The 16,874-nt window shown below is 43.1% G+C and overlaps 2 protein-coding genes across 3 annotated transcripts in view; one reads left to right on the plus strand and one right to left on the minus strand.

Annotated features, from left to right (window-relative positions):
* rrp12 (ribosomal RNA processing 12 homolog) overlaps window positions 1–727 on the plus strand; it is a 29,220-nt gene extending 28,493 nt beyond the window's left edge. Inside the window, exon 34 of the mRNA XM_035753881.2 lies at window positions 56–727. Within this exon, the coding sequence (XP_035609774.1) occupies window positions 56–158 (103 nt within the window). The 3' untranslated portion in view covers window positions 159–727. The remainder of the gene's footprint in view (window positions 1–55) is intronic.
* Window positions 728–3,454: 2,727 nt separating this feature from the next.
* The window catches only part of LOC118369478 (anthrax toxin receptor 1-like), a 53,737-nt gene continuing 40,317 nt past the window's right edge, over window positions 3,455–16,874 (minus strand). The window contains exons 17-18 of one of the 2 annotated variants that reach the window (XM_052498320.1): window positions 15,429–15,509; window positions 3,455–4,305 (exon numbers count right to left, since the gene is read on the minus strand). In XM_052498320.1, the coding sequence (XP_052354280.1) occupies window positions 4,048–4,305; window positions 15,429–15,509 (339 nt within the window). In that variant the 3' untranslated portion in view covers window positions 3,455–4,047. Of the gene's footprint in view, window positions 4,306–12,410; window positions 13,478–15,428; window positions 15,510–16,874 lie in introns of those variants that run through there. The other variant, XM_052498321.1, reaches the window with a different exon arrangement.

Genomic DNA, 16,874 nt, shown 5'->3' on the forward strand with positions numbered 1-16,874 from the left:
GTAGAGTTGTAATGGCGAAAGCTTAATAACCCTTTGTTGTGTTTTGCGTGTGTAGGAAGAAAGCAAAGATGCAGGGCCAGTTTAAAGGCATGGTGAGAGGGGCCCAGAAGGGAGCGCAGTCTGGGAAGAGGATGCAAAGGAACAAGAGGAGGGCCTGAAAGGTTTACATCCCAAAGGTTGAATGTGTCCTTCTGCCTGTTGTCCAAGAGGGTCTGTGCATAGAAATCTAATTAAAGCTAATTCTATGGGTCTGAGTCTATGCAGTTTATTGCTCAGGCATATCCCCCCCCCCCCCCATAACAAGCAGTCCATGTATGTCTGCGAGCAACAGAATGGGAGAAGGAACGAGAAGAGGATTTGAATAGCTCTTCAAATGGATCTGTAGATTTCTCTTTTGGGGGGGTCTTGCCTAATTCCCATTGTTATCAATGGATACAATCAGGCGTACACATGAAACTTTAGCTTTATAGGTGTGTTCAATTAAAATGTCTAATGATGGATAAACATCTGTTTTTAAATGTATTTATGTTCCCTACTTTTAAAGGATGGAGAAAAAAATGTTGATGGTGTGAAAATGAAGAATGACTTGTTATTGCTCTGTTTGACCGCTAGATGGTGGTCTAGATTGCGGTTGAATATAAACAAGTGTTGGTTAATACATATTCCAGCGCATGAAATTAGGATTACTGTTTGAATGTATTAAACTATTGATTCATCAGACTTAAAACAGTTTTCTTTGTTTAAGATTGATTGGCATGAAGGAAATACAGAAGTGGGTTTTTGCCCAAAATCAACACCTAGCCCCAGACACTTCTCCATTTAGATTTGATTAACATCAGCAATATGGCTTCTTCTATAAGACGTACACTCATCCCTTTCTTCCAGATCTACAAGGCGGCATACCAAATTGGCTGTAGGGTTGGGGAGGCTGGGAGTTTATCCTTGGGAGGCTTTGGCTGTAGTGTTTGAATGAAGCAGTCTGTCATTGCAGTGGGGGAGCCCTGTTCACGCCGTACTAAAGCAACTGTGAACAGGAGAGCAACAGAATGGCTCCATTCATGAAATGACTAGAGTACTACAACACTCCTACTGTTCATTGTTCTGACCAACCCCTCTGACACAGCCGAGCAAAGGAAGTCTGGCCTGCTCGCTCTCTCCTTCCTTCCCTCACACTCTTTCTAATCTCGTCACCCAGACCCAAATAGCTGTGCTTATGTAAGTCTCATGAGAGAATGCCCTCTGTAACCTGAGCAGATTTCAAGATGATGAAGACCATGAGACTGCACAAGGGTTGATGAGTGAGTGTGAGATCTGTCATCACTTGAAGCCTGAGTTCTTGTCTTTGGGCTTGTGCTCAGCAAATGATTCATGTAAATTTAAATATTTTAGGGGTAGGGTCTATGGAGGAAAAGAGCAGGGGGTAAGAGAAGTGGGGGCTAGGGAAAGAAGTGGGTTTTGTACAGACCAGGAAAGAGTTACCAGACACGCGAGTCGTGAAGCCGTCACTTGTTACATAATTAGTCGTAGGGTTACACACGGAACCGATGACCATTTGAGTAATTATCTAAACCAGAGGTTCTCTGAGGAGACTGTCCCATGCCTCTCTGAGGGGGTAGGCAGATGTTCTGGCCCATTCTCGGAATAAATCGACAAACTGTTTATTGCCTTTTTGATATTTGGGAGCACTGAGTAATTATGAACTCAATCTAATAATCCATCAAGAGTTTCCTTACAGTACGATAAATTAACTACATTTACCATTTACATTTTATTAACCTAAAATAATAAATATGTCTAGGTTTCAGCACCCGTAACTCATTTATTATACTCGTCATATCAGCTCAGCTGGTTAACATGACTTAAGGAAAGTCACTTGCATATAGGGCTGGTGTATAAATATACATCCCTTCAAATTAGCGGATTCAGGTATTTCAGCCACACCTGTTGCTGACAGGTGTATAAAATCGATCACACAGCCATGCAATCTCCATAGACAAACAGTGGCCATAGAATACTGAAGACCTATGGTGGGGAGAACAAGTATTTGATACACTGCTGATTTTGCAGGTTTTCCTACTTACAAAGCATGTAGAGGTCTGTAATTTTGATCATCTGGTACACTTCAACTGTGAGAGACGGAATCTAAAACAAAAATCCATAAAATCTCATTGTATGATTAAGTAATTCATTTGCATTTTATTGCATGACATAAATATTATCACCTACCAACCAGTAATAATTCTGGCTCTCACAGACTTGTTAGTTTTTCTTTAAGAATCCCTCCTGTTCTCCACTCATTACCTGTATTAACTGCACCTGTTTGAACTCGTTACCTGTATAAAAGACACCTGTCCACACACTCAATCAAACAGACTCCAACCTCTCCACAATGGCCAAGACCAGAGAGCTGTGTAAGGTCATCAGGGATAGAATTGTAGACATGCACAAGGCTGGGATGGGCTACAGGACAATAGGCGAGCAGCTTGGTGAGAGGGCAACAACTGTTGGCGCAATTATTAGAAAAGTTCAAGATGATGGTCAATCACCCTCGGTCTGGGACTGCATGCAAGATCTCACCTCATGGGGCATCAATGATCATGAGGAAGGTGAGGGCTCAGCCCAGAACTACACGGCAGGACCTGGTCAATGACCTGAAGAGAGCTGGGACCACAGTCTCAAAGAAAACCATTAACAACACTACGCCGTCATGGATTAAAATCCTGAAGAAGGATGCGTACAACCCCAAGAACACCATCCCAACCGTGAAGCATGGAGGTGGAAACATCATTCTTTGGGGATGCTTTTCTGCACTGTATTGAGGGGAGGATGGATGGGGCCATGTAACACGAGAACTTGGCCAACAACCTCCTTCCCTCAGTAAGAGCATTGAAGATGGGTCGTGGCCATGACAAAGACCCGAAACACACAGCCACGGCAACTAAGGAGTGGCTCCGTAAGAAGCATCTCAAGGTCCTGGAGTGGCCTAGCCAGTCTCCAGACCTGAACCCAATAGAAAATCTTTGGAGGGAGCTGAAAGTCCGTATTGCCCAGCGACAGCCCCGAAACCTGAAGGATCTGGAGAAGGTCTGTATAGAGGAGTGGGCTAAAATACCTGCTGCAGTGTGTGCAAACCTGGTGAAGAACTACAGGAAACGTATGATCTCTGTAATTGTAAACAAAGGTTTCTGTACCAAATATTAAGTTCTGCTTTTCTGATGTATCAAATACTTATGTCATGCAAAAAAATTCCCAGAATAGTGGAGGCTGTTGTAGCAGCAAAGCGGGAACCAACTCTATATTAATGCCCATGATATTGAAATGAGATGTTAGATGAGCAGGTGTCCACATACTTTTGGTAACATAGTGTATTTAACTTTTTTTTCTCAAGGCAAATATGGACAATTCTTTAAATTTTTAAAGTTGGTACACAGAATAATAATGCTGGATGCAAATATTGGAAAGAAAATGCTTTAATGATGGACAAAATTATTTTCACTTAACAGATGAACACAAAGCAGATTATAATTTTAGTCTCTAGTGAGGGACCTTTAGCCTGGCCTCCAAACAAACATTATAAAAAGTTTACATTTGAGGTTACATTTAATTCCTCATCAGCCTATCAAAGATATTAAACTTTTTCTCCACAAACCAATGGCATTTCTTTAAATATGTCAACTCGGCCAGCAGAGGGATATTGTAAACCTCCAATGTCAAGGTTCACAATATCCCTCTGTGGCCAAGTTGACCTATTTACGATTCAATCCATGTACAATTCAATACCATTACAATTGGATTTCTGTTCATAAGACAACACAATTTGAGGAAACAGAATTTGTCTGCACCTCCTAAAAGACCAGAGGCATTTACTGTGAACTCAGTAGTTTATTCGGTATTCACCAAAATATGATATTTGCTGTCCAGCAACAAACCTTTGAGATCAAAGCCTGAACCCGTGTATTAAATAAATACCTTTGCTTTTGGTGGTGTGAGGAGAGTGTTTTGGGGGGTGTTACTACTGTGAGGGCGTAATTGGGGTTTGTCTTGTCCTCAGGGCCTGGGTGGCGGGCGAGAGGGAGGGGGGCCTGGGGGTGCACGGGCTGGAGGGGGGCCTGGGGGAAGTCGGCTGGACGGGGGGGCACGGGAGGGAGGGATGGAGACGGAGGGAGGAGTGGAGTGTGGGGGAGGAGAGGACGGTTGGACTAGAGGCCTCTGAACTGGAGGAGGGGGAAGGGTTTGAGAGCGACGGGCAGAAGGGGGTCGAATGGACTCCTTGTTTTTTACGCGTGTGAAGTTGATACAACGACCCTGCAACACAGACAGACGGAACCAAGTTAGACCAGGGGTTCAGAACACAGACGCCTTTTCCACAGTTAGTTACATCACTGTTTGGCTGCAGAGTCTTCTGATTAAAAGGTGACAAAGTAAACCAGCATGCACATACACACGTGTGTGTGTGTGTGTATATGTCCTGTTTGCATCAAGATAGGTGAAGATTGGCGGGAACAATGCAAACTAAGAATAATGGTATTAGGGTGCTAATAAAAACAAGTGTTAAAGAATCCACTCTTCTAGGTGGTCCGAGTGTTGCAGAGAATTTAGAACTGGGCCGTTTAATTGGAAACAACTTTCCAGAGTCTGTAACACATCGTCTCTGAGTCTCACACACACACACACACACACACACAAAGCCCCTTTACAAGTTCTTCACACGTCATTAACTGGGCAGAATACATCTTCAAATCACGAGGTGCAATGAGGGGAGAAATCAAAAGACAATGACTTTTTTATTTCTGTATTGTTATTTAGGGAGCCAATTTCAGATGCAAACACACTTTTCTGTGAAAAGACAAAGCATTATCTCATCTCTGTATGTTTTTGAGTCATCTTCCAGGGTTTTATTCATACATAGGTATTGGATGTATTTTAAAAATTGTCATACAACTTAATGACAAATCAAAACAACAAAAGGCACAACGACAAAAAGTGCAACAAAAACGACAAAAGCACACGGTTAAAAAGCACATCAACTACGAAAAGCACAACAAGAAAAGGCACAGGGATAACGAGCTCAACAATATAACACAAAGCACTAAGACATCCAGATCAATTATGAAAATCTCCCATCTCTGACAAACACACACATCTCACTCTCCCATCTCTCCACATTACTCTCACTCTAATGCGCTCATGAATGGCCATCAGCAGGTTACCAGTTTCTGCCACAATGTGTGTGTGTGTGTGTGTGTGTGTATGTCATCCTCTGTGAAAGCGCGTCACCCAACCAGATGGGAAGTTGAAAGGCCACAAGCCAAATTGTGACAGAAGAGATTCCCTTTCATTGTCCCCTGATGGCCCTGTCACACAGCGGAGAGGAGAGGAAATAGGGAAAAGTAGGAAAGAGGGAGGAGAGGGCCCTGTTTATTAAATAGGCAAAGCAAATCAGGACCTCCCATCTTCTCTCTCCACCAAACTCACATTAACCTCTGGCCAAATAGAGATATCACATCTGCAGAATAAGGGTCTTGTTCCGCTATATGCATAGCGTGTGTAAGTGGATCCTCGGTTGTGTGATGGAGGGATCTTATACAGTTGCCTGTGAAGTGTGTGTGTGAGTGGATCCTTTTAAGGTCATGTGAGGTGACATGCAGAGCTGTCAGTTCAGAGCGCACTCTCATGAAACGCCGCGATGCGTGGGGTTTTGTTCTATCCTCGCAGGGACCTAAAAGTCCCCACAAGGATAGTAAAACAATTTCCCACGAGGACAAAGGCTATTTTGGCTTTAGAGGGCTAGGATTACGATTAGAATTAGGAGTTAACCCTAAAGCTAGGGTTAGGTTTCAGGAAAATTCTCCTTCGTGGGGACATTTCCCACATCCACACGAGGACAAAGGTTAGTTTAGGGGCTAGGTTTAGGGTTACAATTGGGGTTAGGGAAAATAGGATTTTGAATGGAAATACATTAGAGGTCCCCATGAGGATAGAAAAACAAGTGTGTGGGTGTGTGTGAGAGAGGGACTGAGAGGTTTGGGTATGCTGAGGGTTGTAAATGGAGCTGTGTTTGTTTCCCACCAGAGGCGGGTTATGACTTGCCTGAGTAGTGAGTACCAGTATCTTGAGTTAACATTCCACTCCTTACCACTGCTTTCGGCAATCTTAACTATGATCTCAACTTTCAATATGCAGTTGTTGATTGGTAGTTGGAAACAGCATGAATATTTTCTATGTCGTTATGGAACACAGGGTGCGAGCAAATTTGGCGCAATGTCGAATTTTTTAAGAACAAACAACACCTTGATGACCTGCTGCGGTCATTCCCTCGTAAGAAGGCAGTGTCACTGCAAGATCACGTTGTTCAAAGTCAAGTGGCGAGAGAGGACTCCGTAATGAGAGAAAAAAAATATTTGGAAAATATCAGCCTACAAGATTTAATCGAGCAGTGTTTGCTCCAGTTGCATCCCATTAATGAGAGGAAAGAAACTAAATAACCGGCCACCTGTCGTCATTCCTCGAACACATGCTGATCAGTGCTTGATATGATATGAAAGAAGTATGCGAGAAGTACAGGAACTGTCAGTCCCCCCCCCCCCCAAGTTGGTACATTAGACTGTTCGCCGAAATTCACAAATGACATTATGCTATATAGACCTCTTATTATTTATTCACTATTAAGGTTTCATACATATTGTCCATAACTAGTATTATTATAGCCGACATGAAAAAAGTAACCATTAATGACACTGGAATGCTGCTGTATCTGATCGCATGCAGGCCTACCATCTATTGCCGTTGTACACTTGATTGAGGCACTAAAACCCCCGCAAAGAAGTCTAACCCCCGCAAAGTAGAACTGCACTGTAAGTCACATGTGGCCAACCCACCGTCTGCAGAGCTCCTGGGTGTGCAGGCTTGGCAGGCTTGTGCAGATCCAGCCCTGAAACACCCAAGTCTGCTTATCAAGGTCCTGTTGAGCAATTGGTGTTTAGGCTACAACGAGGTTAGTCCAAGGCTCGACGAAATGCCTGCACACGCAGTAGCTCTCCTGGAGGATGGTTGCTACCCTTGATATAAAATATTGTTTAATTACAACCAAATACTTTGTCGTATTTATAGAAAATCATTCCCCAATTCAATTAATCGGGGATCAAATGGATAAGGCTACTTTGAAGTAGCCTAACTAGACATGTTTATATACAGTACCAGTCAAAAGTTTGAAAAGACCTACTCGTTCAAGGGTTTTTCTTTATTTGTATTATTTTGTACATTGTAGAATAATAGTGAAGACAACAACACTTTGAAATAACACATATGGAATCACGTAGTAACCAAGTGTTATACAAATCAAAATATATTAGAAATGTTAGATTCTTCAAAGCAGACACCCTTTGCACAATCTTGGTATTCTCTCAACCAGCTTCACCTGGAATGCTTTTCCAACAGTCTTGAAGTAGTTCCTACACATGCTGAGCACTTGTTGGCTGCTTTTCCTTCACTTTGTGGTCCAACTCATCCCAAACCATCTCAACTGGGTTGAGGTCGGATGATTGTGGAGGCCAGGTCATCTGATGCATCACTCCATCACTCTCCTTCTTGGTCAAATAGCCCTTACACAGCCTGGAGGTGTGTTGGGTAATTGTCTTGTTGAAAAACAAATGATAGTCCACTAAGCGCAAACCAGATGGGATGGCATATCGCTGCAGAACGCTGTGGTAGCCATGCTGGTTAAGTATGCCTTAAATTTGAAATAAATCACAGACAGTGTCACTAGCAAAGCACTATCACACCACCTCCTCCATGCTTCACAGTGGGAACCACATGCGGAGATCATCCATTCACTTATTCTGCATCTCACAAAGACACGGCGGTTGGAACGAAAATCTCAAATTTGGATCCATCAGACCAAAGGACAGATTTCCACCTGGCTAATGTCCATTGCTCGTGTTTCTTGGCCCAAGCAAGTCTCTTTCTTATTGATGTCCTTTGGGCTCCTGAGTGGTGCAGCGGTCTAAGGCACTGCATCTCAGTGCTAGAGGTGTCATTACAGACCCTGGTTCAATTCCTGGGCTGTATCACAACCGGCTGTGATTGGGAGTCCCATTGGGCAGTTGCGCAATTTGCCCAGCGTCGTCCGGGTAAGGTTTGGCCGGGGTAGACCGTCATTGTAAATAACAGTAGCAAGAAAAGGTATGTGAATTACATGGACTTCTGCATCAATTGGTCATGAAATTTGATCTGATCTTCTGTTGTTGATTTACTTCTGTGTTTTGGGTCGTTGTGCTGTTGTATCACCCAACTTCGATTGAGCTTCAATTGGTGGACAGATAGCCTTACATCCTCCTGCAAAATGTCTTCAATTCATTGTTCCGGCGATGAAAGCTTCTTCCAATTCGAGGTGAGTAATCGCTGTTCTGATGTCCAGAAGTTATTTTCGGTAGCAGCAACATTATGTACAAAATAAGTTGAAAAAATAAGTTACAAACAACACAAAAAAAATTATGTCTTTATATGCTTTTCCAAGAGAGAAATCACTTTGTTTAATGAAGCCTGATCACTGTTAGTTAGTGTTTGTTGCTGAATTATGATGACCGACAGCTTGTTGTTGAGTCATACACCAAGCGTTGGGGGTCATCGCGTTTTCTACCTTGGCAGTACTCTGCGCCTTGTGTCTGGCTGACTGTTCGTCTCTGTGATGGCTGTCAATCATTTCCTGTAAATCTCCAACGGTCCAATTTTCAAAAGGCTTGCACCTTTTATCTTTATCTTTCACCTTTATTTAACCAGGTAGGCCAGTTGAGAACAAGTTCTTGATTACAACTGCAACCTGGCCAAGATAAAGCAAAGCAGTGCGACAAAAACAACACAGAGTTACACATGGGAGAAACAAACATACAGTCAATAACATAATAGAAAAACTGTATACAGTGTGTGCAAATGAAGTAAGGAGGTAAGCCAATAAATAGGCCAATAGTGGAGAAGTAATTACAATTGGTCAATTTACACTGGAGTGATAGATGTGCAGATGAGGATGTGCAAGTAGAAATACAGGTGTGTAAAAGAGCAGAAAAACCAAAACAAATATGGGGATTAGGTAGGTAGTTGGTTGGATGGGCTATTTACAGATGGGCTGTGTACAGCTGCAGCGATCGGTAAGCTGCTATGACAGCTGACGCTTCAAGTTAGTGAGGGAGATATAAGTCTCTAACTTCAGAGATTTTTGCAATTCGTTCCAGTCATTGGCAGCAGAGAACTGGAAAGAAAGGCGGCCAAAGGAGATGTTGGCTTTGGGGATGACCAGTGAAATATACCTGCTGGAGCGCGTGTTGCTATGGTGACCAGTGAGCTGAGATAAGGCGGAGCTTTACCTAGTAAAGACTTATAGATGACCTGGAGCCAGTGGGTTTGGCGTCGAATATGTAGCGAGGACCAGCCAACAAGAGTATATAGGTCGCAGTGGTAGGTAGTATATGGGGCTTTGGTGACAAAACGGATGACACTGTGATAGACTGCATCCAATTTGCTATTTGCTATTTTGCTAATTACATCGCCGAAGTCAAGGATCGGTAGGATAGTCAGTTTTACGAGGATAGTCAGTTTTGTTTTACGCAGCATGAGTGAAGGAGGCTTTGTTGCGAAATAGGAAGCTGTTTCTTGATTTAACTTTGGATTGGAGATGCTTAATGTGGTTCTGGAAGGAGAGTTTACAGTCTACAGTCTACAGTCTTGAAGAGCATGCATTTAGTTTTACTAGCATTTAAGAGCAGTTGGAGGCCACGGAAGGAGTGTTGTATGGCGTTGAAGCTCGTTTGGAGGTTTGTTAACACAGTGTCCAAAGAAGGGCCAGATGTATTGTATACAGAATGGTGTCGTCTGCGTAGAGGTGGATCAAATAATCACCCGCAGAAGAATGACATCATTGATCTATACAGAGAAAAGAGTTGGCCTGAGAATTGAACCATGTGCCAGAGGTCCGGACAACTGGCCCTTCGATTTGGCACACAGAACTCTATCTGAGAAGTAGTTAGTGAACCAGGCGAGGCAGTCATTAGAGAAACCAAGGTTGCTGAGTCTGCCGATAAGAATACGGTGATTGACAGAGTCGAAAGACTTGGCCAGGTCGATGAAGATGGCTGCACAGTACTGTCTTTTATCGATGGCGATTATGATATCGTTTAGGACCTTGAGCGTGGCTGAGGTGCACCCGTGACCAGCTCGGAAACTAGATTGCATAGCGGAGAAGGTATGGTGGGATTCGACATGGTTGGTGATCTGTTTGTTCACTTGGCTTTCAAAGACTTTATAAAGGCAGGGCAGGATGGATATAGGTCTAACAGTTTGGGTCTAGAGTGTCTCCCCCTTTGAAGAGAGGGATGACCGCGGCCGCTTTCCAATCTTTAGGAATCTCAGATGATACGAAAGAGAGGTTGAACAGACTAGTAAGACTAGTAATAGGGGTTGCAACAATGACGGCGGATAACATTTTAGGATGAGAGGGTCCAGATTGTCTAACCCAGCTGATTTGTAGGGATCTGGATTTTGCAGCTCTTTCAGAACATCAGCTGTCTGGATTTGGGTAAAGGAGAAGCGGGGGGAGGCTTGGGCCAGTTGCTGCGGGGTGTGCAGATCAGTTGGCTGGTGTTGGGATAGCCAGGTGGAAAGCATGGCCAGCCGTAGAGAAATGCTTATTGAAATTTCTGTTTGAAAAAGCTAGCCTTTGCTTTCCTAACTGACTGTGTGTATTGGTTCCTGACTTCCCTGAAAAGTTGCATATCGCGGGGACTATTCGATGCAAGTGCAGTACGCCACAGGGTGTTTTTGTGCTGGTCGAGGGCAGTCAAGTCTGGAGTGAACCAAGGGCTACATCTGTTCTTAGTTATACATTTTTTGAAAGGGGCATGCTTATTTAAGATGGTAAGGAAAGCAATTTTAAAGAACAACCAAGCATCCTCTACTGACTGGACGAGGTCAATATCCTTCCAGGATACCCGGGCCAGGTTGGGTAGAAAGGCCTGCTCGCAGAAGTGTTTAAGGGAGCGTTTGACAGTGATGAGGGGTGGTTGTTTGACCGCGGACCCATAACGTACGCAGGCAATGATCGCTGAGATCCTGGTTGAAAACAGCAGAGTTGTATTTAGAGAGCATCATCCACTCTTTCCCCCTGTCTTTGCAAGCACTCACTGGAAAGGTCAAATGCTTTGCTCAGTCTGACCAAATAATCCAAGCAGCTCTCTGACTGTCTTGGTAAGGTTTCATAGAAGTATCCTAATGTAATTGAGGATTAGACTGCCTCTTCAAAGTCCTGCCTCAGGATATTGTATTTAGCTTCAGGGTCTCTGCTTAAGTGAACGGAGAGGGTTTCCACGGAGCCCAATCCTGAATATGTCTTTAGCCCGCCCCATTAGTCAGTCCTGTATCTCTTGCCCCTGTTCTTATGTACTGCATCCCTTTTTTTCAAGTAAGCCTGCATAAGTTCTTGCCATTCAGTCACTGTGCACCGGTATGTGCTATAACCCCTGAAGTGGGGTGGTTCTCTGATGTCTGACTTCAGAATTAGATTGACCACTGACCAATCAGGTATTAGTACTATGGGCTGGGGAGTGCTTAGAGCAGCCCCTGCTAGACTCGTGGCAACTTGATTTCCTATTTCACGGCCCAGTTGTTTGACTAACTCTGCTAGGGCTATGTTGATCCGGGTCGCGGCCCAAATCTGTAGCGGTCGTTATATGTACCACGGAAAAACCAAGAAATGAAGAGCGACACCACGGCTGTCTTTTTTGGGCTTTAATGTAGATCTGCAATGGTATTAGGAAAAGTCAGGGCAGGAATGAATCATTCTTCAATGCACTATCTGACAAGTTGTTCTTTCTCTCTGTGTCACTGTTTCGTGAGCAAATTAGAGCAGATGGTGTTAATACTATATAGCCTTCCGGGATTTTGTTTCAATGCAAGCACATTCTGCCTAGTGGCACAGTTTTGGCCGCATGAGAAGAAAAATGTGACTATTCAGCCAACCATCCTAAAATCTCATAAGAAAGGTGATGTTTTTGGTTTAACAGTAAAGCCATACTATGCAAATATATTTGGTTCTGTTATGTAAAATATAAAATGAATCATTATGTGATCTTCCAAGACATTGATTCAGCTTTGATCTAACTTGATTAAACAAGCACCATTGTGAGAAGTGGTAGCTTGACACGACACCAATGCTTCCACTGCAGCGAACGAAGCGCACCAAGTAGGCTATAGCCTACCTCCCGCAACATTTGGTGATGGCGAAACAAGAGACCACGTGTGGCTTTTATGAAGATCTGGGAATATTTGGCCAATGAAACATTTTTGGTTCGTCTCAGAGATTGTAAAGCAGTTAGGGAGGGAGACTTTCAAACAGTTTTGCATGAAGAAGCAGCAAATATGTTGAATGAGCAACTAATGATCATGGAGAGCATCACACGTTTGAGGAAATTACAAAGGGCTAAAATGCGGGACTGTCCCGCACAATCTGGGACGTGGTCATTCTACTACCTGGGTGCCCAGGCCAGATGCATCGAATCCCCTTATTGAATATAACGGTTGTTCCCATTCAAGACAATGGTGGTATAATGGGTGGACTGGGGAGTGTACCCATAAGAGCAAAGCAGGAAGTTAAAGCATAAAGTAAAAGCAGGAAGTGTACCCATCAATCTGTGCTGTGATTTGTTGAGACCACTCAACAGACATTCCATTCCATTGTATGAGCCAAAGCTGATGTAATTAGCATCATTTGAATGTTACCATGGAAATTATTGCATCACAATACCAGGCAGCCATTGCGAGTTTTACAACGGGTGGGTCTAATCCTGAATGCTGATTGGTTAAAACGGCATTCCCGATGTGTCTATTCCACAAGTTAACACTGGCTAAATCTATGACTTTAAAATGCCTATTTACTCTGTTCCATCTGACTGTGCAATCCACTGTCTCATCAGCCCAGCCAAGCAATTTATGAACTTGATCTCCACTATAAAAAGTATCTAGACATTATCTCACATTTCTTTGAGACTAATATTTAGTTTTCAACAGCGGAGATTTGTATAAGTCTTGCCTTCTTTCTCTCCGATATTTGCAACATTGTTTCAATAATCAAATTCAATCTCCAGCTGTCCTATAGTAATGAATGTGTAGGGACAAGACAGACAGACAGGCAATGTTTTTCAGCGAGTCGAAATCATGAATCAGTTGGTATCATTTTTATGGATATATACAAAGAAATGTCCATTGAAAACAGGTAAAACGAAACAAGTGCAGCTAGTTTGCAGTCTTTCCAGCTTCAGTTTGAAGTGATTGTGTTAGCTGTGTGGAGTCTGACATTTGCAACGGCAAATACACTTTTGACACGTTACCATCTCATTGTTTACTTTAACTTTCGTTCTGACTTCCTTGCTTGAAGACCAATAGTAAGATGCTCCTTTGTCCCACCTTCGTCCTGCCTACTGTAATTATCAATCTAGGAACCACGAAGAAGAGATCCTCCAGATTACAGATGAAATGGAAGGCCTTTGCACTAGCATGAAGTAGGACTATGTTTTTTTACACTTTTTACATAAAAACAACAACATTTATTTGGCAATTTAGTGCCGAGACATCATTCGCTGTTCATGTAACAATAAATACACATAGTTTTGAATGCATTTTAAGTACTTTTGGAAATTCTGCAATTTAAAATTAAACAATGGACCTGAAAACAGTCTGGGGTACTGCCAGGCAAATGTTACTGGCCAAAAGTGGTTTTGGGTGAACTTCCCCTTTAACTTAGAAATTAGAAGTTTGGAGCAACTTCGAAATTAGAAGTTTGGAGAAACTGAACAATGCTGAGCAGGAGTCAACCTCTGGATGTCAAAAACCATTTGAAATTTGATGTTTGGAGAAAAGTGCAAAAACCTATATAATTCTACAGTGAGAGAATGTTGGCAATAAGCACCTGAGACACAACTCTCCCTTACCCCAAACCACATTGGTTACAATACACCCGGCTCGCCACGCTGGTTTACAGCAGCATATGGAGGGGATTCCCTCCTCCCTCTCTCTCTGATATTCATGAGCTTGTGTTCTCATTGTGTCCATATGCTGTCTCTGGTGTAGGTCTGCTGCTCTGCTGCTTCCCTTTTCACGACCAGACCACCGCAGTCACAACCAACCAGGCTGCCCACATCAATCTACTGTTGCTACACTCTCTTTTCCCCTCTCAACTCAACAATGGGACTCCTTCTCAATGGGCTGTGTAATGTCCCTTGTGTGACTTTAGGGCCTCTCGCTCTGTGTTTTTGTGTGTGTGACTTTAGGACCCATCGATGTGTGTTTGTGCATGTGTGCACATGTATGCATGTGTGAGTGTGCGAATTCAGGGCCTCACTGTTTAATAAGGTGTTAAATCAGACCACCAAGGTTCTGTTAAAGGCACCTCTAACCTCTCTCCCCTCTAACCCTAACCCATTCACCCAGTCAAGAAGGTGTGAAAGACAGGATAAGGGTACAGAGAGATAAAAACAAAGAGCACTGAGAGGGAGAATGAGAGAAAGATGGAAATAGAGATAGTGAGAGAGAAGGACAGAGAAGGAGAGAGACAAAAAGAGAGAGACAGAGGGAGAAGAAGAGAAAGAGGATGAAAGAGAGGAGTAAATGTGAAGAAGATTCTCATTGAAAAGGAAGAGAGATAGAGAGGGCGGGTGGTCTCTCTCTGTCTCTCCCCTCCCCTTCTTTGCACAACAATAATACCAACATAACACAAAAAATAGCAGCCCTGTCACATCCCAATACATATTTTCTTCCAAGTGAATGAAACAGAGACTACTGGAAAGGTGGTTCCTATCTGTACTCACTGTCATGTTAAATGACATCATCTCTGCCTGATCCTTTTTTTAAATCTCTTTTTAGGCAAACTACTGTATCTGAGCTCGCAGTTTCTCCCAGGGGAGTAAGCAGAGGACTCCTACACAAAGCTGGAAACTCCATCAACTCCCAGTCAGTATCAGTACATAACTCTCCCTGTGTTTGAACAATAGTAGCTTTGTGTGTGTAGGACAGAAAGAGTGTTATTGGCGGTTCATTCAGAAAGTATGTGTGCACATGTGTGTGTCAGTAAGAGACAGATTTCAGCAGCTTATTCACAGAGTTCATATAGAAACATCCATCTGTGTGTGTGTGTGAGTGTGTGTGTGTTTGAGGCCGATAGCTGTACTATGGGAGCTACCAGTGACTAATAGTATAGTACTGTGATTGTTTCACTAGCACCTGCCATTTCTATGGTACAGAGAGTGCAGATGCTTCATTGAAAAGGATCACTGGAACACACACAAACAACCCAGAAGAGCGCTTTAGAGGAACCAGACTCTATAGGGGGATTCCTGTGTGTGTGTGTGTGTGTGTGTGTGCCTGTGTGTGAATAGTAACAGTCTCACCTTGTCTCCAGGCTGAGGTCTCATCAGGGACACCTGATCATATCCTCGACGACACAGAGCCCGCAGAGCATCCAACTTCCCCTGCGGATAGAGAAAGGGGAGTGGAAGAAGAAGGTTCCACCAGGGGATCATATTAAAAGCTGGGGATAAAAAAAATAAGCTTTTCTATGGTGCTCTATTAATTCTTTATATATCTTGGTGAATACCATAGTCCTTATTCACAGCGGAACATTCTACCATAGAAGGCTATTGCATCGAGCTAATAAACTGTTGTTGTATAATGTCAGGACTGATAATGACAAATATAGTTTCAAGCAGCCATGCCGGGGGTTCAAGCCAGAGTTATGGACTCGAGTCACATGAATTGGACTCGAGTCACCAATTTGATATCAAATAAAATAACTTGAGACTTGACTTGGACCCTAGACTCAGGACTCGAATGATCTGGCCAGGTTTTGGACCGTTTTGTCACTCATTTTGTGGCACAGAGTCTCTGTGGATTATATTCTTGTAAAGCTCAAAGAGAATCTCATGACAAATGAAATTCAAGTTCTGTGGTTGCAGCTTCACCTGCCTCATCGAAAGCCTTTTAGGGTGCTGCTATAGGTCACCAAGTGCAAACGGTGCGTATCTGGAGAATGTGTGTAAATGTTAGATAAGGTCTCTGATGCCAACAAAGAAATGTGTTTTCTTGGTGACCTGAACATTGGATTATTATAATCTAGTTGTCCTCTCAAGAGGAAGCATCTTACTGTTACTAATGATGTACCATGACCCAGGTTATCACTCAACCAACTAAAGCAGGGGTAGGAAACACTGTTCCTGGAGTACTGCAGAATTCTGTTCACAATTGGCACCACACCTGACCAATTGAGCTAATTGTTCAGTTCAGTGATTGCCTAAATTCAACACACCTGGTCTTCCAGGTCGGTTAAATCAAAAACATGAAGTGGATGCGGCACTCCAGGACCAGGGTTGCCTACCCCGAACTAGAATGTATACCAACAGTGTTGGATCTGTGACATCCACTTGTATTGATCATATCTTCACTAATGCTGCAGAACTTTGCTACAAAGCAATATCAGTTCCCTGTTTGGCTCTAGTGACCATAACATTGTGGCAAGAACAATGACAGCCAAAGTAGCAAAAGGCAGGGCCTACAATTATTTATCAGAGATCATACAAAATGTTTTCTCAGGACTCTTTTGTTGACGATGTAAAACATGTATGTTGGTCTGATGTGTTTAAGGAGGAGAATTCAGATCCAGCACTTGGGACTATTTGTCAAATTAGTCTTGACAAGCATGCACTTGCTAAGAAACTAACTGTGAGAACTACTGTGAGCCCCCTGGATTGATGATGAATTGAAAAATGGTATGGTTCAAAGAAATTATGCAACGAAGGTGGCAAACAAGTCAGGCTGCTCAGGTGATTGGTTGACATACT

The sequence above is a fragment of the Oncorhynchus keta genome, chromosome 36 (assembly GCF_023373465.1).
Source record: "Oncorhynchus keta strain PuntledgeMale-10-30-2019 chromosome 36, Oket_V2, whole genome shotgun sequence".
Classification (NCBI taxonomy): domain Eukaryota; kingdom Metazoa; phylum Chordata; class Actinopteri; order Salmoniformes; family Salmonidae; genus Oncorhynchus; species Oncorhynchus keta.